Source organism: Callorhinus ursinus, unplaced genomic scaffold, assembly GCF_003265705.2.
Source record: "Callorhinus ursinus isolate GAN/ISIS: 27379988/994484 unplaced genomic scaffold, GSC_fseal_2.0 scaffold76, whole genome shotgun sequence".
In the NCBI taxonomy this organism is placed as follows: domain Eukaryota; kingdom Metazoa; phylum Chordata; class Mammalia; order Carnivora; family Otariidae; genus Callorhinus; species Callorhinus ursinus.
The window spans coordinates 470817-497251 of NW_027397138.1; the positions used below are offsets into that span (position 1 = coordinate 470817).

At 39.9% G+C, this 26435-nt stretch overlaps 1 protein-coding gene and 1 pseudogene across 1 annotated transcript in view; both read left to right on the plus strand.

Annotated features, from left to right (window-relative positions):
• Positions 1-16080, plus strand: part of MAML2 (mastermind like transcriptional coactivator 2) — a 341184-nt gene extending 325104 nt beyond the window's left edge. Inside the window, exons 3-5 of the mRNA XM_025893542.2 lie at positions 3328-3531; positions 8677-8791; positions 12305-16080. Of these exons, the coding sequence (XP_025749327.2) occupies positions 3328-3531; positions 8677-8791; positions 12305-13323 (1338 nt within the window). The 3' untranslated portion in view covers positions 13324-16080. The remainder of the gene's footprint in view (positions 1-3327; positions 3532-8676; positions 8792-12304) is intronic.
• A 1552-nt stretch (positions 16081-17632) lies between these two features.
• Positions 17633-18312, plus strand: LOC141371542 (cytochrome c oxidase subunit 7A2, mitochondrial pseudogene; annotated as a pseudogene).
• Positions 18313-26435: the final 8123 nt, after the last annotated feature.

The following is a 26435-nucleotide window of genomic DNA, read 5'->3' on the forward strand; positions in this document are numbered from 1 at the left end:
TATGTCATTAATATAATTACTTCTGTTTTACAAATGAAGAAATTAATTCACAATACTTAGTAAGTGTATATTGGCTGCTCTATTAATAAATAATTGGATGTTAAGAAATAAAAACTAGCACAGAAAAAAACAACATATCAGGGCCCTGAGCCAAACCCCTAACCCTGATGAAGGAAGCACCCTCCAAAAGAGCTTCCATCAGAGAATGGCTCTCAGCTCCTCTTCCGACATCTCCAGGTAGGAGGATGAAGGTCATTCCCCGAGCCCATCAGTAGCTCACTCTCCGCAATGTAACTGAGACCTCGGCATTTCTGATAGAGTCGACACAGAACAGCTCTGTGCCATCTGCAAGGCCCGTCTCCCTTGTTTCGCAGTCAACAAACAAAACAGACTCCTTCTCCTGTGTGTGGATATAACGCTAACAATTATGAGCAGCCGTCGCTTATTAAGTGCTAACTCTGTGCTTAGTGTTATTGGCATTGTAGCATCTCCTCTCATTCTCACAAGGATCTCATGAAGTCAGTACTGTTCTTGTGCCCATTTTACAGATAAGGACATTGAAGCTCATGGAGGTAAATTAACTTTTCCCAGATCACACAGCCAACAAGTGCCAGAACTGGGATATGAATTCCAGTGGGCTCATCTGCAGAGCTCATGATCTTGTGATCGTGCAAAGAAGACTGAGAAGCAAAATGCATTGAGTTTTTGTGTATGTTTGTCAACCAGTTTCTTAAAACATGAAATCCTCTTTTCACACACAGTCTTGGCACTAAACTTCAAATTATTATATCCTAGAAAAGAGCAGATGGTTTCTATTCTGGTTGAGGGTGGAGAGTGAAGGGCCAAACACTGCCTCCACTATATTCTCTCTCACCTTGATTTCCTCTAGCATCACTGTTGGTCATCTTTACTCTTGTCTGACGCCCCTCCTCCTGCCCCCCGTTTTTCCCTGTTGCAGGCTCTGCTTTGCTCTCATTCATCTGGGCGGACCAGAGATTAAACACTCAGTCCTCCAGGTACTCCCTTCTCTACCTGCCCTCCAAGAGCGCTCGACACACAGATCATCCACTGCCATTGTGTTAATGACCCTCATGTGCTTGTCTCCAGGCCCATATCCCTAGCGGCTTGTAGGACATGTGGGGTGAGCATTTTCCCCCAAGAACCAAGATGGATTTAACTCTGAGAGAACTGACTGGGCATTGTGTGCAGAGGTGTCAGAGGATGGTTATTTAAAACTGCACGGAGGATGTGTCCGCTTCAGAGATGGCTCCCGTTATTTTTAGGTAACTGGTGAGGAGGACCGCCCCCTCCCAGACCCCACAGCCTGCCCTTCTCCCCACCACACTCCCTTCCACGTGCCTGATTGAGGGTGTTCACCCATGCAGAGGGTGTTCAATCAACATGTGCTCCATGGGCAGGTGGGTCTGCACAGTTTAGAAGCATGAGCACCTTTTTCCTCAACATGTCTGATCCTAGCTGAGAGACAACAGGTACAGTGATTGAGAAAGAATTCTGAAGTCAGACAGACCTGGCTTCAAATCTTCCTCAACTACTTGTGTGATCTCTCAGCTCGGTTTTCTCATCTGCAAAATTGGGACGATATTATTAGTTCTTGCTCATTGTTTCGTTGGGAGGATTAAAAATGTGGTCAATCACATAACACATTGAGGACAGGGCCTGGCCTGTAATAAGGCTAAGTGCCTGGTCATCTTTAGGATTATTTTGTATCCCTTTGCTTTTGAGGTCGTTGATGAGCTCTGTAGCCCCAAGAATTACTAAAGCAAGGTCACATTTCCTACTTCTCCAGGCTGTGGACTTTTTTTTAAAGCATAGCACATAACTAAAGAAAAAGAAGGAGATAAAAGGGAAGAGACTTTCCACAAATGGAGTATATACAACTGCTCATCAGGCATCATGAGAGTTGCTTTATCTTTTTAATGTCTTGTAACTTCACACAGTCCAGATGGGGAATGAAAGTTGGATTTTATTGCTCCCACATGCCAGTGTTTCTCAAAGAGCATACTCTGGACCAATGAGTATTAGAATTTCCTGACCAGGGACCCAGTCTATAGCCTCGGAATTTCTGGAGCAAGTCCAGAGCATCTGTCTCCCCAATGAATATCATCAAAATGTGAGGACCTTTGACTTAGTACTTGTATCATATCTAAGACTTGATCCTGTATTTTCTTGTATTTTTACATATAAGCATGTCATTTCTTCCCTAACTAGATACATTCTTCAAGGTGGGAAGAGTTCTTGTAACCCCAACTGTGTACAGCTAGAGTTTTCTAAAGTTCTTGTAACTCCAACAGTGTCCAAGCCTGCACATGGCATTGGGAATTCATGAAAACGTTTGGCTAGGTTTAGCTTTCTGCCCTGCAGGGTCAATGCCTTAAGACTGATAGAGACCTTGGGGCCCTGGGTGGCTCAGTCATTAAGCAACTGCCTTTGGCTCAGGTCATGATCCCAGGATCCTGGGATCGAGCCCCACATCAGGCTCCCTGCTCGGTGGGAAGCCTGCTTCTCCCTCTCCCACTCCCCCTGCTTGTGTTCCCTCTCTTGCTGTCTCTCTCTGTCAAAATATAAATAAAATTAAAAAAAAAAAAAAAAAGATTGGTAGAGACCTTGAGTTAGAATGGCAGTTCACCAATACCCAGTATTACTACTATACAATGTTGAGTTTTTAATCTATGCTTTCTCATTGTCGGTTGGGTGTGCTTTTACTGATTGATACACTGAAATTCCTGACTTCCTGACCAGGGAGCAAAATTGACAAGTCTCTGAAAACTAAAGTCCCTTCCAGGTTTCAGAATGTTTGTAAAACAGAAACTCACAGGTCTTCCCATCTTAACACAGAAAGCTGGGCCCCTCCTGACCAAAATGGTTATTCAACTTTTGAACATATGCCTTAAAACATAATTTTCGTTGCAGGATCAGCAATGATCTGTGCTAGCTTTAAGGAAAAGGAAGAACTTGTTACTTTATGATGTGTTTGTTCCTGAGCAATTGAGAGGTTTGCCATACGTTTTTATGGTCGTTTTCTTTGAGGTTCCATAAATGCCTTCTGGAATGTGGAGGTTCCACCATCAGAGTCATATGGGAGCTTTTCTAGTGCCCTAATGTCATTAACCCAGCTGCTTTGTTTGCTATAATACGCATTGATTTCTCCTACATTTGAAAGGCAATTCTCTGATCTCCAACCCATTTAACCATGTTTGATCTCAACAAGATGAAAAATGTTTGGAATCTAAGCTTATGATCTTTGTGCTACATTTTTCTTCTTTTAATTACAGTAGCTTCCCCTTCTTACCCCCTTCTCTCCTTTAGGATCAACACTCTGTGGTAGGCCAGAACACAGGCCCCAGTCCAAGTCCCAACCCCTGCTCAAATCCAAACACCGGAAGTGGTTATGTGAACTCCCAGCCATCACTGTTGAATCAGCAATTGATGGGAAAGAAACAGACTCTACAGAGGCAGATCATGGAGCAGAAACAGCAGCTTCTCCTCCAGCAGCAGATGCTGGTTGATGCGGTAAAACTTTCTCCTAATTTCTACTACACGTACCTATTAGCCTAACAGAGGGAATTAATTATTTTCCCTTTCTGGTCACTGCCTTTTTCTCTGTGCCTGCTTAGGTGAGAGCAACAAGAGTATCCTGGCTATAAGAGAAGCTAATTCTATACCTAAGTTAAAGTGCTGCAGGGAAAAAAAAAAAAAAAACACTTGATTTACCAGCTGGTGGACAGTTGGAATGCATGGCACCCCACCTAACTAGCCCTGCCCAGCCCAGGAATGTTAAGAACCACCAGCATGGGTGTTTGAATCAGGCAAAAGGAGCCATTTTGGGGCTATAGCCCCGAGGAGCAGAAATCGTGGACAGAACTTTAATCGACTTGAATTCAAACTGATTTTAGAGATAAAAGGAGTTTCCAAAACAGTTGTAAAAGCCAGCATGGGGTTTCAAAACTGAAAATTTGACTTCCAAAATAAAGCATCTCAGAAGGGGGGATGTTTTTAACGAAAACTGAGGATATATTTCCAACTTTCACCATAGTTAACTGGTCTTAAAGAAAGGCAAGATGGTTATTTCCCCAGCAGGACCCGAGCATTAGCCCTTCTTCACTGTTATCTGCTCTCCCTTCCGCGTCCTCAGACATACACTCAGGCACAGGTTCAAACCCCCCTGCCTCCGAACACCAAGCCCATCTCCAAGTTTCATTCTCTCCCTTTAGACAGTTTGGCAAATGAAAGAAAAAAGGGGCAAAGTTAACCATCTCCAAGTTGATAGAGTCACGGTACACAGAGATGTGAAAAACAAAACAAAACAAAAAATGTTTATACTCAAGGAGCTTTGTAGTAAAAGTCAGAAATCTAGGATGTGGTAAGTGCTATCATTCGTTCGGTAAATATTAGTGAATTTACGCTGAGAAAATGGCTATAAATAAGATAGACCGTGTCTTTGTCCTTAAGGAGCTTAGAGCCCACAAGGATGTGAAATACAGGTAATTGGAAGGCAGGTGATTAAATGCTGTAATGTAGTGAGTACTGGAAATGGTTTCAGAGAGGAAGTTATGTCTACTGAAGATCTGAAGGTGAAGTAGGTGATGGGAGAAAGAGGAGGGGAGTGTTCAGGCCAGAAGAACCAGCATATTCAAAGACTCAGAGACAATAACGTATAATGATGTAGTAGATGGAAGTAGAGGTTAAGGAAGTAATAGGCAAGGAGACCAGAGATGAGAGGCCCTAGGGTAGAGCTTGATAAATTCACACTGTCTGAAAAGCAAGGGAGAGGACTTTAAGGATTTGAAACAAGGAAGTGCTAAACTCAGATTTGCATTACAATAAAGGTGTGAACAGAGGAAGAGAACAGGTAATGGAGGAAAGATAACATCCATCCTGGAGAGATTAAAGAAAGTCTCCTAGAAGAGGTAAAATTTGACTTTGACTTTGACCTTGAAGACTGTTGGATTCTGATGGATAGACTAGGTGAGGAGGGGCCAACAAAAGGTACAGCCCAGGTGTATATTTGTTGATGGGCCTGAGACTATATTCTAAAATATTTAATACAAGATGAAAAGTGTAAATAGGAACATAATCATTATTTTTGAGGAATGACAAATGGAGTAAGTTTGGAGTCGAGAGCAGGAGAGAAGATATAGTTAGGGATGAATAAGGAATAGTGAGCAATAAGTGTACAGGTGACCTTGAGTACTGCCCTAAGGTACCAGGTATAGGGGTGTCAAGGACTCGATCACAAAGCAACACAACCAATTTCTTCTACAAATCTTCTGTAAGTTTTGGAAACTCCAGCTGTCCCACCAACTCCCTCCCTTTTTTGATCTTCATCAGCTAAATAGCTCAGAAACGAGGGCGCTGGGAGAGAAAAACATGCAATCTCCGATTGACTCTCATTATTCCCATCAGTACTCCTGTGTTGAATTATAACATGCAGAGGTCGAATTTCTGGATTTTCAGCTCTGATTAAAAGGCAAGGAAACGTGCCCCAACGGTCGTGTCCTGGCGCTGGCCAGACTCTCACTGGGCCCCAGTTGAGTCACCTCTGGGACAGTTGCAAAGGGCAGTGGCATAAGCTGTGAGAGATGAATGAGAAATGGGACTGCTGTTTTGTGCTTTTTACAAACCACTCACATTGGTCTTTGTTTGGACGCCATTGAGGGTGCCTGTGCTTTTTAGCATATCCAGGAAGAAACAGTCTTTGATCTGGCTTTACATTATCATATGCTAATGTAGTCATTTCCAATCAGTTGGCAAGGCCAGAAAGGCGCCTAAATTGAGACATTTTCTCATGAAAGTGCGTTATCCTTACTCCCCGTTATTCTCCCACCAATGAAGCCCAAAGAGGAAAGACGAGTCATGAGTAACACGATGGGCGTCATGATAACCAACACATTTCGTGCACCTTCTGTGTGCCAGGTGCCATGCCAAGCTTTCACAGAGGTAAAGGACTGGTCCTTACAATCGGAGTTATGAGGGAGGTCCTAGAATTATCTACATTGCACATTTTGAGATGGCAAAACTGAAGCAGGACCGATAAATGCGACAGAGATTATTTCTATAGTAGGTTTTCAGGTTATTGGGTTGAATTATTGGGTCCGAGATGAGACATTAGTTGAGAAGTTCAATTTCCTGTAGTCTCAGGGATGGCCTGTGAGTTTACGCTTACACAGAAGGGGACTGTCATCCTCTTGCATGGAATGGGAATGGGAGCAGCCCGCATTCCCTGTCACAATCGGGTCTTTGCTACCTCTCAGCGTGAAGTGACAACAGGGCCTCTCCATGATAGTCCTTATACCAGGCCGTTAAATCTAACTCATGTGCGAGCAAGTAGTTCAAGAAACTCAGGTGTCCAGAGATGTGTTGTTAACCCTTGGAGCAACCTAATTTAGGCCTCAGGGAAATAAAAGGTCAGTAAGTAGATTGAATATACATAAAAATAAGTTCAGATTTGAGATCTAGTCTTTAGTGGGGAACCAAGAGCCCGACCCTCTCTTCTCTGTTTCTCTCTCTCTCTCTGTCTCCGTCTCTCTCTCTCTCTCTCTCTCTCTCTCTACACACACACACACACACACACACACACACACACACACACACCCATGGACAAATCCTGTTTTCTTCAGTATAAACAGCAGAAACACCTACTTACATAAGAAAAAATGATAGAAAAAATGATAGAAATTCTTCTCTTTTGAAAAAGAGAAGAATTCAGAAAGTCCCATGCTTGGCAAAAAAATCAAAACTGTCAGCTTGCACAATAGTTTACAATAGGCATGGTTGAACATCACCACATTTGGGTTCATGGAACATCTCAAGCTGTTTCTTAAACATTTAGGGTTTGGGCAAAACCATAAAGACTTTCACCAACCACTTTTTTCCTTAATTTGTAAACCCATATTTAAAAGAAATGTAATCCATATGTTTCTGATTCATTTACACTTAGCTCATCAAAATTGTGTTTCATACGAATTACTTGATGCCCCAAAACCCCTGTGAGTCTTTCAAGTTTTTTTCTTAGAACCAAAATTTGAACTTGGTTTGTTGTTGTGTTAAGGTCCTTTTTTTTTCCTTTGTAGTAGATTTGTTCTACTTTGAAAGTTTGGAATTTGATGGGAAACTGAGAAATACATGGTTCAAATGGGATCTAAGTTGGCCAGTGCACATTTGGCCTCCATCTAATTTATCCATCTATCTTTACACAGTTTTCTTTTCTATTTATTGACTTTTCTATAATTATATTGTTCTCTGTCTACCTATGCCAGTTATGTTTATCTTTGAAAATGGAGGTTGCTTTGGGGTGCATACAAAGTTGCAGTAAAGCAATTCTAAAAACTTCCTGATCCACGTTGAGGAAAAAAAAAAAAAGCAGTCCCTGATTGTCCAGATGGATATGACACTTGCAGCGAGGCCATTTTGGTTTTTGTCAGATGAACGAATACCAACCTCAGATGGGATTACTCTGAGACCATGATAAAATGAGACAAAATAAGGCCACTTCATAATTTTATCTAAATACAGACACAAGGTCACTCTGTAACCCACAAAATACCAACCCCTCCTTTTGCTAAATGAGCAACGGCTACTTCTTTACTCAATAATGGAATCAACCTCACTTTGACAGCTTACAGCCTAGAACAAATCATTGCTTCCTTAGACCCTCCCTAAATCATCCAATCAATGCCCAAATCCTAGGATAGGTTCTTTCTAACGCTCTAGTGCTGAGACACCCCAGTGTCCCCCATGCTGCAATGAGTAATAAACCCAGCAGGTGTGTTCCTGGTAGTCTTCGGCTAAAGGCGTTGACAATATAAAAAGAACGTACCCATTTCCTCTCTTAGCTCCCAAACTGACCTCCTCTAGAGATCTAAAGGTGGCTGATTCTGGAAGGAAGAAAAGAAGGGGACCTGGGAAACTGCTGTGCTTTGAGAATGGGGCACAGAGAAACAGAGAAGCAAGTATTGTATTGTGTGGCAGGGAAAGGGCCAGAGTCTTTGACTCAGGATTCGATTTCTGTTCTACTGCTCTGATCTTTGGCAAGTTACTTGGCCTAAGGAAGCTTCCATTTCTTCATCTATTAAGTGGGAATAATCACACCTATTTCAAGCGTTATTTTAGAGGGGGGAAAATGAGGTAATAGGTAATAAGGCCCCTACCAATACCTGATAGGATATCTGCTGGCATCTTCTCTTATCTGGGGTTGCCAGACTTAACAAATAAAAATATAGAGTTTCCAAGTGTCCTGTATTTTCTCTGGTAACCCTACTCCTATGCCTTCCACACTCCATGGGACCAGAATTAAATAATAGGTACCAAAGCATATCAGGTGTGCTACAAAATAAAACTAGAAACACCATCTCAAAAATCACAGGAATTTAGCTCTCACTGAAATCTAATGGCAAAATAAAGAAAATGAGATTAGTTGCTAGACCCAAAACACACATTGAGTGTTGAGGAGAGGTAGAAATTATACTTCCACGCAGGAGATTTATTGAAATTGAAAAGACCAGTTTCTGAAGTAACACTAGTATATAAGGTGTATGATTTGCAACAATGGCTGCAAAATTTTTCTTGCAGTCTTACTTTTTTGAATGACAGTCTATAAATGTTTACAAGTGAGAAAGTAAGCATGCAACTTAACGTGATTTCATTTGTATATTCAAGGAGAAGATTGCTCCGCAGGATCAGATAAATAGACATTTGACAAGGCCACCACCAGATTACAAAGACCAAAGAAGAAACACGGGCAATATACAGCCAACTGCTGCTCAGTATTCTGGTGAGTAGTCTTAAAAATCAGTTAAAAACGGGGCACCTGGGTGGCTCAGTCAGTTAAGCATCTGCCTTCGGCTCAGGTCATGATCTGGAGTCCCGGGATCGAGCCCCGCATCGGGCTCCCTGCTCAGTGGGGAGTCTGCTTCTCCCTCTCCCTCCAGTTCTCCCTCTCCTTCTCCCTCCGCTCCTCGCCCCCGCTCATGCCCTCTCTCTCTCTCTCGCTGTCTCTCTTTCTAATAAATAAATAAAATTTTTAAAAAATCAGTAAAAATCATAACTGTCGAAGAAAAAAACTGTTCCGTTTTTAACATTTCCTCCTCTCCCCACCTCATAGGGAAATGTAGCATCTTTCTTAGATCCTGCGCTAGCTCCCATTTAGCTTGCAGATCAAGACCAAAGTTGAGTGGTGTTTAGTCTTTTCATCATTTCTTGCCAATTCTTGTCCTCTATTCATGTATTTCACCGCCCTTCGAAGTACCTCTGAGGGTTCAAGAGAGCTTCAATATTTTCTAACTCCTCGGTTCCACCATTCTCCTCCCAGCAAGGTACCCTGACCCAGATCATGGAAGGTAAGCCGACATCCTTCCCTCTTGGCACTTGCATAAAGCCCGATCCTCTTGTCTCCACTTGTCCTCAGTGCGGCGGAAGGACACGATGGAGGTTCATTGGGAACATGGCTTCTTACACCATGGCCTATCAGTGGGTTCAGAGGAGGCTAGGAGCCTTGGAAATACTATACAAAATTCAAGGTGGATGTTTGGGCTTTTCTTTTCCCATTCATATAAAAGAGTCTCAAGGATTGCAGTCTCAGGCTGATTAGGTGGCTGTACAGTGTTGTCAGGGGTCAAGGCTTCTTCCATCTCCCTACTCCACCGTCTTTCACATGGAGCTTCCACCCTAAGGGCTGCCCTGTGGCCACCACACCACCATCCTTCATCGTATTCCAGGTAGAAGGATGAAAGAAAGGAAGAGGTAAAATGCCCTCCCAAATGAGTCAGATTCTCTTTTTAGAAGAGGTTTCTTGAGGGGCACCTGGGTGGCTCACTTGGTTAAATATCTGCCTTTGGCTCAGGTCATGATCTCTGGGTCCTGGGATCGAGTCCCACGTCGGGCTCCCTGCTCAGGGAGTCTATGCCTCTCCCTCTCCCTCTGCTTCCCCCCCCCTTGTGCTCCCTCTCTCTCTCTCTCTCTCAAATAAATAAATAAAATCTTTAAAAAAAAATAAAATAGGTTTCTTGTAACTTCTACTTCTAGCCAAAATTTACCTAGTAACTTCTGCTTCTAGCGAAAATTTATTCATCTGGACCCCTCCATCACTGAGGAAGTTTGGGAAATGTGGTTTTTCAGCTTGGCACATTGCTGCAAAATCAAGGGTCTGTTTCTAAGGGAGACAGGGAGGTTGGATGCTTGGTAGGCACCTGCGAGTTCCTTTCACAGTGCACATGGGCTTCTTCCTAAGGGAGGGATCCTTGGCATCCAATTGCCGACCCCCAAATGGATAAGAATCAGTACTCTAGAGTATTGTACTTCCCATGTCTTCTGAGAATGAAATAACCAACAAGCGCAACACAAACTCTTTTATCATTTTTTATTTTAATCTCAGTGCAGTAATAGTCACCTTGCCCAAATTGTTAATATTAGAGATGATGTATGAAAAGTACATGGAACAATTTTTACCACATATTCGGGACTTCTAAATATTAACTGTGATTACTATTTTGTGACCTTTATGGAAATTCTCTCTATTGTGGTTGTTTAAAACTATTGCTCTCCTCTTAAAAACCTTCTCAGGGCTTATTGTCAAAATAGAGGGCACCTAGAGGGAATGATTTTTAAAACCTCTAAATTTTTTTCTCATAGCACTTTCATAGTGTCCATTCCCTTCCCGTGAAATCCTTAGATACCGAGATGCTGTTGCTTACCCTCATTGGCTGTCTGTCAACTCTTTACTGTTCCAGCATCTCATACCCGACTCTGATCCCTCTTTATCAAACTCTTCCTGCCCTCCCAGTGCAGGGCTTGTCTGGACATACAGGGAGATACAAGAGACTGTTCCTGCCTTCAAGGGGTCTATAGTCTAATGGGAGACATTTTAAAACAAATAGCAAGGACTTGAGCCCTTCGGGGTAGCTCGAAGCTAACCATGCTAGCTATCCCCAAACCGTTCTGGGGTTCCCTAGAGCTACAACCACAGCCATGTTCTTCTCCTACAGTAATGTTCTGATATTTCTGTGTGTGTCTAATTCTCCTTCCTTAGCATTTCTGATTCTCTGGGCATCCCTGCATCTGTGCAGGGAGAGTACTTTAAAAGAGTATCTTTCTGCAAGTTATATATTTGCTTCAATCTCTCATTTACTCATTCATTCATTCAATATAAATCAAATACCTACTTTGCACCATCCACTAGACTTTTCTCTAGGACAGTGAACCAAACAGGCAAAAATGCTTTCCCCCGTGGAACTTAATCATCCACCAGACACTTACTTTTTATCTTTCTGACATTCCATTTTTGCTTCTCAAGATGTCTTCCCATGATGACTTTCACCTCCCTGAGTCAGGAAGATTTTAACATGTTGACTAATCACTATCTGATACGTGATACGCCTCCCTATCTGGCAGCCTATGATTCATGGTTCCACTTTGAGGTTCCATGGATTTCCCAATACAGAAGCTTTAAGTGCTAAGTGAAAACTTCAAAGAGCAAATCCTGCTGGAAAGAGCAGGCTGGAGTATCAGGCGAAGCTCAGTGAAGGAGCTTAGACTTTGGCCTGAGCTTTGAAGGAAAAGTAGGGTTCGGGGAGTTAAGGGCATCATATGAAAGGGACATAACATGAGCACAGGTGGCTCATGGTATGTGGATAACAATGCAATAGTAACTATACCTCCTGGAATGGAGGGCTTTCTACATGGAAATCATCACTGGAACATGGACACCTTGAATTCCAGATGTTTAAAGAGATGGGAATTTTCCCTTTGGACAGTTGGGGGCCACTCATGGAAGCTTCTTGATGGGGATGATGCGGATGAATAACTGGACATGATTTTCATGGCCATAGGTGTGGAATATTAATCTAGCAGCCATATATAGGATTCATCCACACTTTCTTATTTGGACCCTGAGGTAACCAGTAGCCTGGATTTCACAATAGCTGATTAATCAAGGTTCTAGCCTTTGGTCTTGGAACAGAGTAGAGCTAATTCAAAATGAAAGGAAGATTGACCATCACCTCCCCTCAATGACTCCAGAAGAGGAATAAAGTAAAACCTAAAAACCAGAGCCATTTTACCGTAGGCTTTTTCTCTGTAATATGTAAACTCTTGACCAAGGGATGACCTAGATGATACTTCCCTCCAAAAGCTGTCTTCCTCCTTTTATATAAGATGCTGTAATGGTGGTTTCTCTTTATTTGTTCTTACACCTGAAAACAGTTTCAGAGTGGATAAGTTATTGCAAACTGCTATAAAAGAGGAGATAACCTATGGTTATAAACTAATATAATTATCTTCTTTTTCTCAGGTGGCTCATCAGCTGTGAGTTTAAACTCTAACCAGGCTTTGGCAAACCCAGTTTCAACACATACCATTTTGACTTCGAATTCCAGCCTCATGTCTACTTCGCATGGGACGAGAATGCCATCGTTACCCACAGCAGTTCAGAATATGGGGATGTATGGAAATCTGCCTTGCAGTCAACCTGGCACATACAGCGTCACTTCAGGAGTGAATCAGCTGACCCAGCAGAGAAACCCAAACCAACTGATAGCAAATCAAACCACCCCTCTGATGCCACGGCCACCTACCTTAGGGGCAAGTAATAATAATAATAACGTGGCCACTTTTGGAGCTGGACCTGTTAGCAGTTCGCAGCAGGTAAGACCAAATTTAACCCACAGCATGGCAAGCATGCCAGCGCAGAGAACGTCGAATGTAATGATCACATCCAGCACAACAGCACCAAACTGGGCCTCTCAAGAAGCAACAGCCAAACAACAGGAAGCCCTGAAGTCCACAGCAGTCCGCTTCCCCACAGGTGCACCTGCAGCCTATACTCCAAACCAGTCCCTACAACAGGCAGTGGGCAGCCAGCAGTTTTCTCAGAGGCCAGTGGCTCCTCCTAACCAGCTCACACCAGCAGTGCAGATGAGACCCATGAACCAAATGAGCCAAACATTAAATGGACAGACCATGGGTCCACTCAGAAGTCTGAACCTCAGACCCAGTCAGCTCAGCACACAAATTTTGCCTAATTTGAACCAGTCAGGAACAGGGTTGAGTCAGTCGAGGACAGGCCTGAGCCAGCCGCCATCCCTGACCCCGGGCAGTTTCCCTTCGCCCAACCAAAGTTCCAGGGCTTTTCAAGGAACTGACCATGGCAGTGACTTAGCTTTTGACTTTCTCAACCAACAGACCGATAACATGGGCCCTGCCCTGAACAGCGATGCTGATTTCATTGATTCTTTATTGAAGACAGAGCCTGGTAATGACGACTGGATGAAAGACATCAATCTTGATGAGATCTTGGGGAACAACTCTTAAAGGAGAAGAGGGAGACAATTAATAAACTCCACGCACTAAAAGGCAGTATTTCACAAGGACTCTGTAAAGGCCAAACTCTTGACTTTTAGTTGGACTATGTGAAGATACCTTGGCTTACACGTGGAAGCAGAAAGTTAACTGCAGTGCTTGGTTCAAATGTTTGTTTTAAGTCTCAAACCTGAAAGTAAAATCTTGGGATCACCTTTCCCTATCTAAACTCCAGGACACAGTATCCAGTTTTCCCAAACAGAACTGTGATGTTGATGTGTAATTAGTTGTGTAAAATAGGCTTCCCAAGCTCCTTTCCTCCCTGAAAGAAAAGTAATAGAGCTTGTCGCTTGCTAAATCCCATGTCATATGGAGGTTCTAGTTCCCAGCAACAAATTCCTTCATTTGCTCTAATAGATAATAAGTGTGGTTTAATCTTCACACTCCTGTCTTTTCATTTAGTTTTCCTAAGACGTCCAGGGTAGATTAAAATGTTATAGGTTTGTTTGGAGTAACCAAACAGTGCCCCAAGTAGAGCAAAGCCAGAGAAACTAGAGAACATCCAATGGATTATAGAGTTTCTTCCCCAGATTCACCTCTCACTTGGTCAGTTTTCCCACATACGCCATACTTCCGCAACATGCCATGTCTAGTGGTGAAACAAGATTGCAGCTCTCCAACTTTATTTGGGCTTCCACAATCAATTCCTGAATCCATTTCCAAGTCTTAGATAAAAATCACAACTTGTCCTAATCATACTGAAATATTGGTGCATATATGTCTGCATCAGATTTCACTATTTCAAAAAGAAAACATCCCATGGGACATGGCTACAAAGGAGATTTATCCAGCCACAAATAACCTGGGGTGTTGCTTCTTGTGATCAAGCCTGCTGGTTAGTTCCCATGCCGAGTGAAATTGAGCCTTGTCTTCCCTGCTTATTTTGATGACCAGAGACTGACTTGTAAGAAAACGGAGATAAGAAGGTATCTTGTTTTGATTGGAGATAAGAAACAGAAGATCAGGACAAGAAATGGTGGGTATGGTTGGGTACAGATCTATTTCACAGGGTTTGAAGGAAAGCATAATTGAGAGAGAAAACAATCTGTCCTGATTTGGGCATATTTTGGGTGAACAGCTAAAGAGAATGTGATCTGTTCCAGTAGCAATGTGTTCATTCTTGGCTCCCTGATATGATATATCTTCACCACATGCTAGACGGACCCTGCATTATCCAGGTTTTCTCCCTCAGGGCTGAGCACTGTATCAAAGAAGGAGTTTTTGTTGAGTCATCTCACCTCAGCGCCCACACACAGATCAGCTATAAAATGGGGAGGACATGTGCTGATTTGGAATGGATGCAAAATATCACTATCATTTTCCTCGTTACAGAAGAACATAGGTTATCTTCAACCTTTTTAGTTATATGCCCACATACTCAATTATCAGATGTAATTTAACTGGACTTGTTTAATAACTAAGTCTTTTGATACCTGTGCTAAAAAAGATCATATTTTGAAAGTTCTGCAAAGCCCTCTCTCAATCTTTAAAATGTCTAGAAGAACACTCTTTCTTTTACACAATACCAACATCACTGGCCCAGAATCTTTTCTGTGCTAGGTTGTAAATATGAATAAATGACTTGTTTTGTAAACTTTTGTAAAGAATATTTTGGTAGAAATACTTAAAACATATTCTTTGGGTTATATTTATACATATGTGAAATAAATATACTATCAAAAGGTTATATTTTATACAAAAAGTAAATTGTTACCTTTTGTATGCTAATATACAAAGTTTTGTATAATATGGTTTATTTTTAGCTCTACACTTAAACCGTAAGAGGTCAAGTGGGAACTTTTGAAAACTATCAAGAGGCTTGTTAGACAAATTTATATTCTGAAACCTCAAGAAGAAAGCATTCCAGGTTTCAATTTTTTCTTTTTTTTTTCTGCTCCCAAATTATTTTTTAAACCCATAGTTCTTTTGTCTTATTTGATCCTACTGCTGTGCACATTGTATTGGTTCTTGTTGCATGTGGTCTACTGTGTGTTTTCCCATTTTATAAAACAGTGTTTCTCCATGCAAAAAAGGAAAAAAAATATGTACATATAAACACTTTTATTTTATGACTCCTCCATGTTACTGTATATATTTGCCAGTACTTCCCAGTTACACTCCTGTGATTCAGCTTATTTTTACCCTAACATAAATAGTATGTTTTGTAGTAGCTATCAAATTTAAGAGATAAAGCAATCAGAATGTTTGGATTTTCTTCTATCTTAATGTGAATTTCATAATTAATGTCTATTTATTCAGCTACTCATTAAAATACAGGATTCTTTGGAAAAAAATGGTGTAGTCTATAGTTTCTGTTTTTTGGCAGCCTATGACCAAAGATGACGTAATTTTCCTGAAAGCTGAGATGATGACAATTTGATAGACAGAATATAGCCAAAACTTGAAGATTTACAACGTAAAAGCTATTGGAATCCAATCTCCCATTTATAAAGATACCGGACTACTTAATTCTTGGCATTGTTTATCATTCTAACATATTAAACAGGAGGTAGAAGTCATTTTTTTTTTTTAATTCAAAGACTAGTAAGCAGTTTAGGCAAATAATTCATTCTTGGCTTTGTGTTAAGCCCAATGAAGATAAATAACCTTGCTCTGAGTGAATGCACTAATATTACTTGCATTACTGTAACTGTACCCATAACTGTAAAGATTTCAACTTGTAAAACAAGTATTTTGTATTGTGTGTAATTTCATGTGTTAAAAAATAGTTTTAAAAAATTCGGAAGTGGTTCTCTTGTATGAAATCATACTTTCAGTCACCAACAATATTGTTGCTATATCACAGAAAGTTCTGAGAACTATTAATAGCGATGGGCAGATTTAGTCTCTGGGAAGCTTCTAGTGAAATGCTGTCTTGTCTCTTTTCAGTGCTCTTTAGTTCACTTAGAAGGTTTGTTTTAAAATCCTGTATGCACAGCACCAATAAATACCGAAGAAACACATTCTCAGGCATGGTGGGCCTTTGCCTGGGCACCTGTTCAGGCCAAGTCTGAGTGAACACAAGGCCAGGTAAACACAGCTTCACTGAGCATATTTACACATTCCTTCTTGAGGGTCAAAGAGGTTAAGAAAAAGGTGGGAGGAGGCAATGGGAACCTTTCTCACCAATGTTCTTGCTCCCCTGTTGAAGTATGTTGCTGGGATTCCATTGTCCCTTCCCCCTCTGCCAGGAAGATGTGTGGCATTATCCTCTTTATTCGTGTTATTAATGGAGCAATAATAAAATTGACATTCTATGTGGTCCCGGTCCAATGACTCTGGGAAGTTCAATAGTAAACAAAATCAACATCAATAAAAATAAAGAAAATACACACAAATTAAGGGAAAGAATTGTGTAATTCTAAAATTGCCTATGGATCCCGGGTTGCACCCATGGAAGCAGGCTTGAGAGAAGAGAGAGTAAAAGCAAGTACGAATAAACCAGGAGCTTTGCTTCTTCCCATGCTGTGGTTGCCAAAGGCAGTTCAAATTCTTAAACATTTTATCTATTTCCATTTGGTATCTCTGTAACTATTGTTTCCTCACCCAGAAATGAGAGCACAGGGCTGAAATAGTTCTATATTCCTTTTCAACTATAAAATTCTGATTGTTGTTTTTTTTTCAAAGCTAAATGGAAAATGAACCACAAAAAACTCAAATACCATTATTATTTTTAAACTAAAGAACTCACTGTTCAACCTTTTGAAAATCTTCAGGTTATCAGTCAACTTTACGGAACAAAGCAGCCACCTCCTTTAAAATTAAATCACATGAGGGGCACCTGGGTGGCTCAGTCGGTAAGCGTCTGCCTTTGGCTCAGGTCATGATCCCAGGTCCTGGAATAGAGCCCCGCATCAGGCTCCCTGCTCCAGGGGAGGCCTGCTTCTCCCTCTGCCACTCCCCCTGCTGTGTTCCCTCTCTCACTGTGTCTCTCTCTGTCAAATAAATAAACAAAATCTTAAAATCAATCAATCAATCACATAAAAAGAGCGCTCCTCATAGTGAGCCAAAACTAGACCGTTCACAAACAGGCAACGTCTGTGATTAGCCCACTGACTACAAATCAAGTCCTAAAGATTGAAAGCTGGAATATAATATTAAAAGGTCATTTTCCTGTGAGATCATAGGATTTCATAAAGAAAATATTTGCCTGCTAGGAAGGAGGAAATCAATACTTTGAGTAGTGTCCGCCATGGGGATATATTAGGGTTTGTGAGTTTAAATGATAGTAATATCTTTTAAGTATACTTCCTAAGTTGCTATAATAAAGTACAGGTAGTGGCCTAGGATCAACTTCATTGGCAGCTTTAACATAACTAAAACATTGTATCATGGGAGTTAACAAAACACACTGACCTTAGATTTTTAAAAAAAAAACAAATGGTCTAGTCACCTCCTTCCATGCAGTAATAAGAGGGTTGGGGCGCCTGGCTGGCTCAGTCAGTGGAGCGTGAGACTCTTGATCTTAGGATTGTGAGTTCAAGCCCTGTGTTGACTGTAGAGGTGGCTTAAAAATAAAATCTTAAGTTCCTGGTGGTCGGTTGTCGCGGTTGGTGGATAGAAACTGAGCCAAGATGTGGAATCTGCTGGCTCTTCGTCAGATTGCCCAGAGGACCATAAGTACTGCTTCACACAGGCAGTTTGAAAATAAAGTTCCAGAGAAACAAAAGCTATTTCAGGAGGATAATGGAATTCCAGTGCATCTAAAGGGTGGAGTAGCTGATGCCCTCCTGTATAGAGCCACTGTGATCCTTACAGTTGGTGGAACAGCATATGCCATATGTCAGCTAGCTATGGCTTCATTTCCCAAGAAGCAGGATTGACTTCAGTTTATCATCTCAGCAGGCGGTTGGTCCAGTTTCATTCAGCTCTCTATGGACCAGATAAATGAGTTCTTCTTTGGGGATCAATATTTATTGACATACTAACTGCCACCAATAAAGCAGACTTTACCATGAAAAAAAAAATCTTAAAAAAAAAAGAGGGCTTTTGTTTATTTACATAAATGGCATTTAAGTTCTCTTTTAACCAAATTTAAGTCATTTTTAGCTCCAGGACATGCATGAGCATACATACTTTTTTATAATATTTAGGGCTCTTTCAGCAGATGGGAGGGAAAGAAGAAGGAAAAGAGAAGGAAGGAAAGAAAACATCTCAAATAGGCTTAGGAAAAGGAATTCACTGGTTGACACAACTGAAAAGTTTACAAGGTTTAGGCACAGCCAAATCCCTCAGGTAAACCATGTCATCGATAATTGGTTCTTTTCTGTTTCTCACCTTTGCTTCCCTGTGCCTTGACTCCATTCTCAGGCAGGCCCGGCTCTCATAGTGGCAAAACTGTTGCTAAAAGCTCCAGGCTTAAATCCTCACAACTCCAAGTCCAGCATAAACAATAATGAATGCTTTCCTTTCAAAAAATCAAGCTTTGCATCTCAACAAGCTTTGACTTGGCCAACAAGAGTCGGTGTTCTAATTGGTCAGGCTTGAGTCAAATGCCTATCCCTGGAGGGGATTAATACCACCAAACCATATGAACTAAGAGAGGGAAAGAGGTGATTTCCCCAAGGAAAATCAGGTTGCTATTATCAGGGGGAAAAAAAAGGTAGAGGGAAAAGAAAGAGAGAGAGATGTAAAATAAAACCACAAATGTCTACTGTCCCTTTCTGGCTGTTTTATTTCCACACACACTTTTTTTCCCATATTTTCAATTTCAAAATGTCACTAACCCAAGTACTCACCTCCTCCCCATAAGGAGGCAATCCAAATGTCACCACATCTTATTCTGTCGCATCTAAGTGAGGTAAACTCTTTTCTGCCAGGTCAAGATGAACCAGCAATCTAAGTCCAAAAGATGCTTATCTATTACCAACGTATCCAAGTGGAGAGTGGAAAAGGTAATAATAACTTCTATTTGGAAGAGACACTAACATGTAGATCACTTCCTTCTGAACAAGAAGAATGAAGACTATTTTGTCTCTGGGTTTCCAAGTCAATGACCTGGGGAGGAGAAGTATTAAAAACTCCCCTCTTTCCACTCTTTCCTCCTGTCCCCCTTCCCAGGATGCAGGCCAGCTGCATTTTGCAATGGGAATAATCACCCCTTCCTCAGGGAGGATATTACATTCACTCCTGGGGAGGGGCCCAGGGAATCAGACTTGAGTTCTCAAGTTCCAGTCATATCTCCTGCTACGAATCCCATCTGTTTGACTTGGCGTGCAATAATTTTAGCCTAGGACTGAGAATTCAACTTTTCTCCCTGGTTTTCAGTCAGGGAAACAAAAAACCACTTTAAATAGTCTGACTGTCAGAGAGATTTTAATGCAAGGCATTGGTTACACAGATGATGGATGAGCTGAGAAGCCACATAGGGGATGGTGAGGCCATCTTGAGATGAGCAAAAGCAGGAAGACACTACCATTCCTAGGATGGAAGGACAAAAAGACAAGGGGCCAGGAATCACTAAGCAGATGCTGCAACATTGGCTGGCCTGTCCGGTAGGAGCCAGTCTGGTAAAGAGTTTCAGTTGTAGAGATGCCACCCATGACAGGGAGGAGAAGGAATACAATTCTTCCTTCCTCTCTTCTACTCTCCAGGCAACACATCTCAGTGGCTGAACTCAGCTGGTCATAGTTCACCCAGAGCATGGGGGAACATAGCCTGGAGCCTTACATCTCAGGCTAGGAAAGGGCAAGGAATAAATCTGCCAATAAACAGGCCCAGATCTGACACAACATGCCTGCAGATTTCTGGATCTCAGCCATTTTGGACTGCTGACCTGGAGCAAAAAGCAGATTTCCTAGCAAAGCCCAATTTTCTTCCCTACCTGCTTTCAGATACATTAATTTTGATCTAAATTTGTCTACTTATTATAAAATGGCATCAATTAGGAAACTGTTCAATTGCAACTAATGGACATTTAAAAAAAGGTTTTTAAAAATATTTTACTGACTCCTAGAAACACGTTTTTCAAATTTTCTTGTTTATAAAATAAGGTTATTATTTACAATGATGTGAAAAGAAAGCATATTATTGTATAGTTATCAGCACCTTTTTTCTTTCTTAATGATACATAAAATAATGCTGTGTCTTACAATCTATGACATCTTGGATGATGAAATGCAATGCTGCAAATGCCTCATGCAACAAGGGGTCTGAGGTGGGCAGTCCTAACTTAGTCCAACAATGCTATCAGGTACCCAAGCTATTTCCATCTTCATTTCTGCCATGAGGAAGCACAGAAATTTTCTTCCTCATTATTGTCAAGTTGTGGTGACAAGATAGTTACCTCAGCATCATGCCTATGTTCCAAGCTGGAAAAATGGAAGGGAAAAATTATGAAAAGAAAAAGGATTGTCTATAGCAAGCCTTTACTTTCATCTGGGAAAGGTCACCCTACCCAGAGACTTACCCATGCTCATTAGTCATGACTGAGTCTATGGACCTTCAGATCTTCAAGAGAAGCTGGGTGTCAAGGATTTAGTGTGATAGCCTCTATAGCAGAGGATGGCAAGAGAACAGGCTGTTGGAAATGATGGTAAATAAAAGTATAAGACATTCTTGGGAATGATAAACATAAATTCAGGATAGTGATCATCATTGAGGGAATTTAAAGAAATGTGATTGAAGAGGTATACACAGGGACTTAAATTATGTTATTTTCTAAACTGGATGGAGACTACATGATTGCTGCATTTTTTAATGTCTTTCTGTATACCTGAAATAGATCATTAGAAATGAAAAGAAAGCTAAGTTAAATTATTTGAAGTTCTCACTAAAAGCATTCTGCTACAAATAAATGAATAAATAATGATTGACTTAGATTTATGGCAATATGCAGATGAAACATACTGAAAGGTCCTCCTGACTAAAATAACTAAAATGCTAGATTTAAAAATAGAAAGGAAGATTTCAAAACTTCCTAAAAAGCTACAAAAATAAAAACCATGTGGTTTTATACTGGCATGAGCAAAGACATAAAGACCCATAGAACAGAATTGAGACTCCAAGAATAAACCCTAACATTACTAGTCAAATGATTTTCAACAAAATGCCAAGACAGTTCAAAGAGGGAAAACAGTCTTTTAAAAAAAAATATGCTAGGACGAGTGGATATCCACTTGCAAAAGAATGCTATTAGACCCCTACCTCACACCATATACAAAAGTAGACTCAGAATGGTTCATAGACTTAAATTAAGAACTAAAACTATGACGTCCACAGAAAAAAACAAATGTAAGTCTTTATGACCTTGGATTAAGCAATAATTTCTCAGATATGACACCAAAAACACAAGGAACAATAAAAACAGATAAATTGAACTTCATTAAAGTAAAAAACTTTGGTGATTCAAAGCCACTATCAATAAAATGAAAAGAGAGCTGTGTTAGGAATCTCCAGAGTAAAAGACCCACAGAACTAATAGGAGCTAGATCTATATATCTAGATCTATATATATGTTTATATCTGTATCTATATCTATCTATCTACCTATCTATCATCTATCTTATATCCAGAGAGAGAGAGAGATTTATTATGAGAAATTACTTCATGCAGTTATGGAAACTAAGAAGGCCCATAACCTACCATTTGCAAGCTGGAGACCCAGGAAAGCTGGTGATATAACGCAGTCTGAGCCTGAAGGCCTGAGAACTAGGTGAATGATAATGTGAATCTGAATCCAAGGGTGGGGGAAGATGAGATGAGATGTTCCAGCTCAAGAGGTATGGCAAAAAAAAAAAAAAAACAGAAGAAAGAAAGAAAGAAAGAAAGAGAGAAAGAAAGAAAGAAACGGGATGAATTCCTCCTTCCTCCTTCTTTTGTTTTATTCAGGTTTTCAACAGATTGAATGATGCCCACTCACAGTGGGGAGGGCATACTTTCCTGAGTCCACTGATTCAATTGCTAATCTCATCCAGAAATGCCCCCAGAGACACCTTCAAAAATAGTGTGTAATCTGGGCAACCTGTGGCCCAGTCAAGTTTACACATAAAATTAACCATTAAAATAGCCCATAGAATAGGACAAAATATTTGTAAATCATATATCTGATAAGGGACTTGTATCTAAAACATATAAAGAACAGTTACAATTTAATAATAAAAAGACAACCCAATTTTGGGGTCTCTGGGTGGCTCAGTCAGTTAAGTGTCCGACTCTTGATTTTGGCTCAGGTCATATCAGGGTCGTGAGATCAAGCCCCTCATTGGGCTCTGCTTGGGATTCTCTCTCTTTTCCTCTCTCTCTCAAAAACAAACAAACAAACAAACCAATTTTAAAATGAGCAAGCTCAATAAATTTTTCACCAATGAAAAATACAAATGGCCAATAGCACATGAAAAAATGCTCAATATTTATAGTCATTAGGGAAATGCAAATCACTTCACACATACTAGGATGTCTATAAACAAAAAGACAGACAGTAGCAATGTTGACAAGCATGTGGAGGAATTGAAACCTTCATATACTGCTGGTGGGAGAGTAGAATGGTACAATCATTTTGAAAAACAGTCTGGAAGGGCCTCAAAAACTTAAACATAGAATTTATGTGAAATATATATCCACTCAAATATTTATCCATGAATATTCATAGCAGCATTATTCATAATAGCCAAAAGCAGAAATATTTCAGTGTCCATCAATTGATGAATGGATAAACAAAATATTAATATAAGGGATTATTATTTGGCACTGAAAGGAATGAAGTACTGATACATGCTACAGCATCGAAGAACCTAGAAAATGTTAGCTCAGTGAAAGCAGTCACTGAAGACCATGTGTTATATGACTGCATTTCTAGGAAATGTCCAGAGGCAAAGCCATAGAGACAGAAAGTAAATTAGTGGACACCTGGGTTGCTCAGTCTGTTAAGCATCTGCTTTGGCTCAGGTCATGATCACAGGGTCGTGGGATCAAGTACTGCATTGGGTTCCCTGCTCAGTGGGGAGTCTGCTTCTCCCTCTACACCTTCCCTCTGCTTGTGCTCTCTCTCTCTCATGCTCTCTCATAGGCTCTCTCTCTCTCTCTCTCAAATAAATAAATAAGATCTTTAAAAAAAAAGAAAGTAAATTAGTGATTGTCTAGGGCTGAGGGGTGGGGGGAGAGGAGAATGACTGCTAATGGGTAAAAGGTTATTTTGGGGGTGAAGAATATGGTTGCCCAACTTTGAAAATTCTAAAAATCACTGATTGGACACATTAAAGGAATAAATTTTATGGCCTCTGATTTAAATCACAATAAATCTACTTTAGAAAGAAAAAAAATACAGAGGCATTTAAAAATAAGTCAGTGAGTTGCCACAAAAGTAAGTCATATACCATACCCAGAAGTGAAGTAAAACCAGGAATCCTTGGACATGCAAGTATCAATGTCGGCTTTGCCCCTGACAGTTTCTGCTGATCTCTGGAGAACTTGAAGCTGCATTGTGGCAACTTCCCAGGGGGTTGGGGACAGGATATACAGACTAGGCATGTTGAAGGTGAGGAGTCTTTCATAAGATCCCCTATAAAAACTGGTACTCCAACAGAGTAAGGGTGAAAATGAAATAAATCCTGGTATATTACAAAGGGGAAAAAATTCTTCCTTGGAAACATATACCAAACGTCCACATTCATATGAGTTTGGATTTGTATTCATAAAAATTTGTGTATTCAAAAACAACAACAACATCAAAACCTGACTGTAGAATTTTATGTGAAGTTCCCCCCCGCCCCAGTTGGGTGCACCCTCAGGAAACAGAAGAAAAAGGCAACTGATCTTATGAGGCTTCAAAAAATCCCCACAAACTTACAGACAAAACGAGCATCAGATCCATTATCAAAAATCACAAACACATGAGTAAACAAAGCACCATGAGGGAGAACCAGCACAAGCAAGGGTCAGCAGCAGAAGACTCACAAAACCTTAGATACTGGAAATAAGAGACATCTATAAAATATGTACATTTAATATATTTTCAAAAAATAAATAGAAGCTTAGAAACATCACCATGAATTGAGTATTGTCCCCAGAGAAGGGAGAATTCTTTTTAAGCGTACATAGAATATTCATGAAAAGTGATAACATTATAATGCCAAAAATAGCCTTGTTAAATTTCAAAAGATTGGTATTGTACTGACCACATTCCCTATCTACAATTCATTTAAGTTAGAAATGAATTTTAAAAGATAATTTGGAAAACTCCATGAAAATTAACTGGAAATTAAAAAATTAAAGATGGAAAATGGAAATTAAAAAATCTTGGAAGTTTAAAGAAATACAACTCATGGGACAATGAAAACACTGTAATAAAATATATAAAATACTTGTAACTAAACAATAATAGAACATGTATGCTGCTTAAGGAGTTCTGGGAAAGAAATTTATTCCCTTAATTGCTTTTCACTGGAAAAAAAGGCTCAGAATGAATTTTTAAAATCCAACTTAAGGAGTTAAAAAAAGAATGCAAGATAAATCTAAGAAAGTGGTGGTAAATAATAAAAATAGAAAAAAATAAAAATAAGAACAGAAACAAACATATAATTGAAAGACTTAAAGCCAAAAGTTGCTTATTTTTTTAAAAAGATTTTTATTCATTTATTTTACAGAGAGAGTGAAAGAGCACAAGCAGGGGGAGCAGTGGAAGGAGAGGGAGAAGCAGGCTCCCGGCTCTATCCCAGGACCCTGGGATCATGATCTAAGCCAAAGCCAGACTCTTAACCATCTGAGCCACCCAGGCACCCCAAAAGTTGGTTCTTTAAATTAACAAACTACTGGAGAGACTGATCAAAGGGGGGGGAAAAGAGTATTAGGAATTAGAAAGGAACACAAGTATTAAAACTGTAAGTATTAAACAGATAATAGGATACTGTGAATAAATTTATGGCAATAAATTAAAAAATTTAGATGTAATGGATGAATTACCACAAAATACAACTCACCAAAACTGGCTCAAGAAAAAACAGAGAACCTGGATAACCTGATAATGTTAAAGCAATTGGGATACTTGTTCAAAATCTTGTTATCAGGAAAACAGCAAGACAAAGCAGCATAGCAGAAGCATTTTACTAAATAGTCAAAGAATAGTCTTATTCCCAGTCTTATGGGAATTTTTCCAGAAAATTGAGAAAGAAGTAATACTTTCCAACTTTTTTTTTAAAGCTGGCATAACCTTGATACCAAAACAAGACCTGGAATGGCACATAACAGGAAATTACAGACTAGCCACACTCATGAACATAGTTCTGAATATCCTAGACCAAATTTTAGCCAAAACAACCTAATAGTATATAAAAAAACACAGTACATAATGACCATGTTGAGTCTCTCCCTGAAGTACAAGTTTGGTTTAATATTTAAGAATTGATAGGGATAATACAAAGATGCTCACTGTTATCACTTCTACTCAGTCTACTTAGTGCTGTAAAACAAACAAACAAACAAAAAAGAAATAAAATTCATCAAAGTTGCATAGGATAACCAAAACAAACATTATTTGGATAATCACAAATTGATATGACTACCCATTTAGAAAACCCCCAAGGAATCCAACAAATTTTCTTGATATTAAATCGATACATAAAAGCAATTTTTATACATCACCAACTACTAAAAAGTATGACTTGAAAACCATGTAATTCATAACATCAAAAACATTCAAAAAATCTAGATGATATATATATAATATATATCCTGTGCATATTATATAAAGCCATACATGAATAAAATTGACAAATTCTAATTTTAAATAACTTAAAGACCAAAAAAAATAGAAAATTATACCATGTTTTTGTCCAGGAAAATTCTGTATTATAATGTCTTCAATTTTATCCAATGCAAAGGAATTTGGTGCTTCCATGCCCAATGATAATAGCACATAAGAAATTGCAACAAACTAGTCTTGAAAAAAGTATGATAACCAAGGATTCAGTTCCCTCAAAGATGAAGGATGAAGTCATCCTACCATGCAATCATCCAAGAGAATTTCTAGCATACCTAGAGAAATCTACAATGGGTGGTAAAAGACAGGTGAACATCACTTGCAGCCTTAGGACCAACTACAGACTCAGGGACTGTACTTTGACCCATTA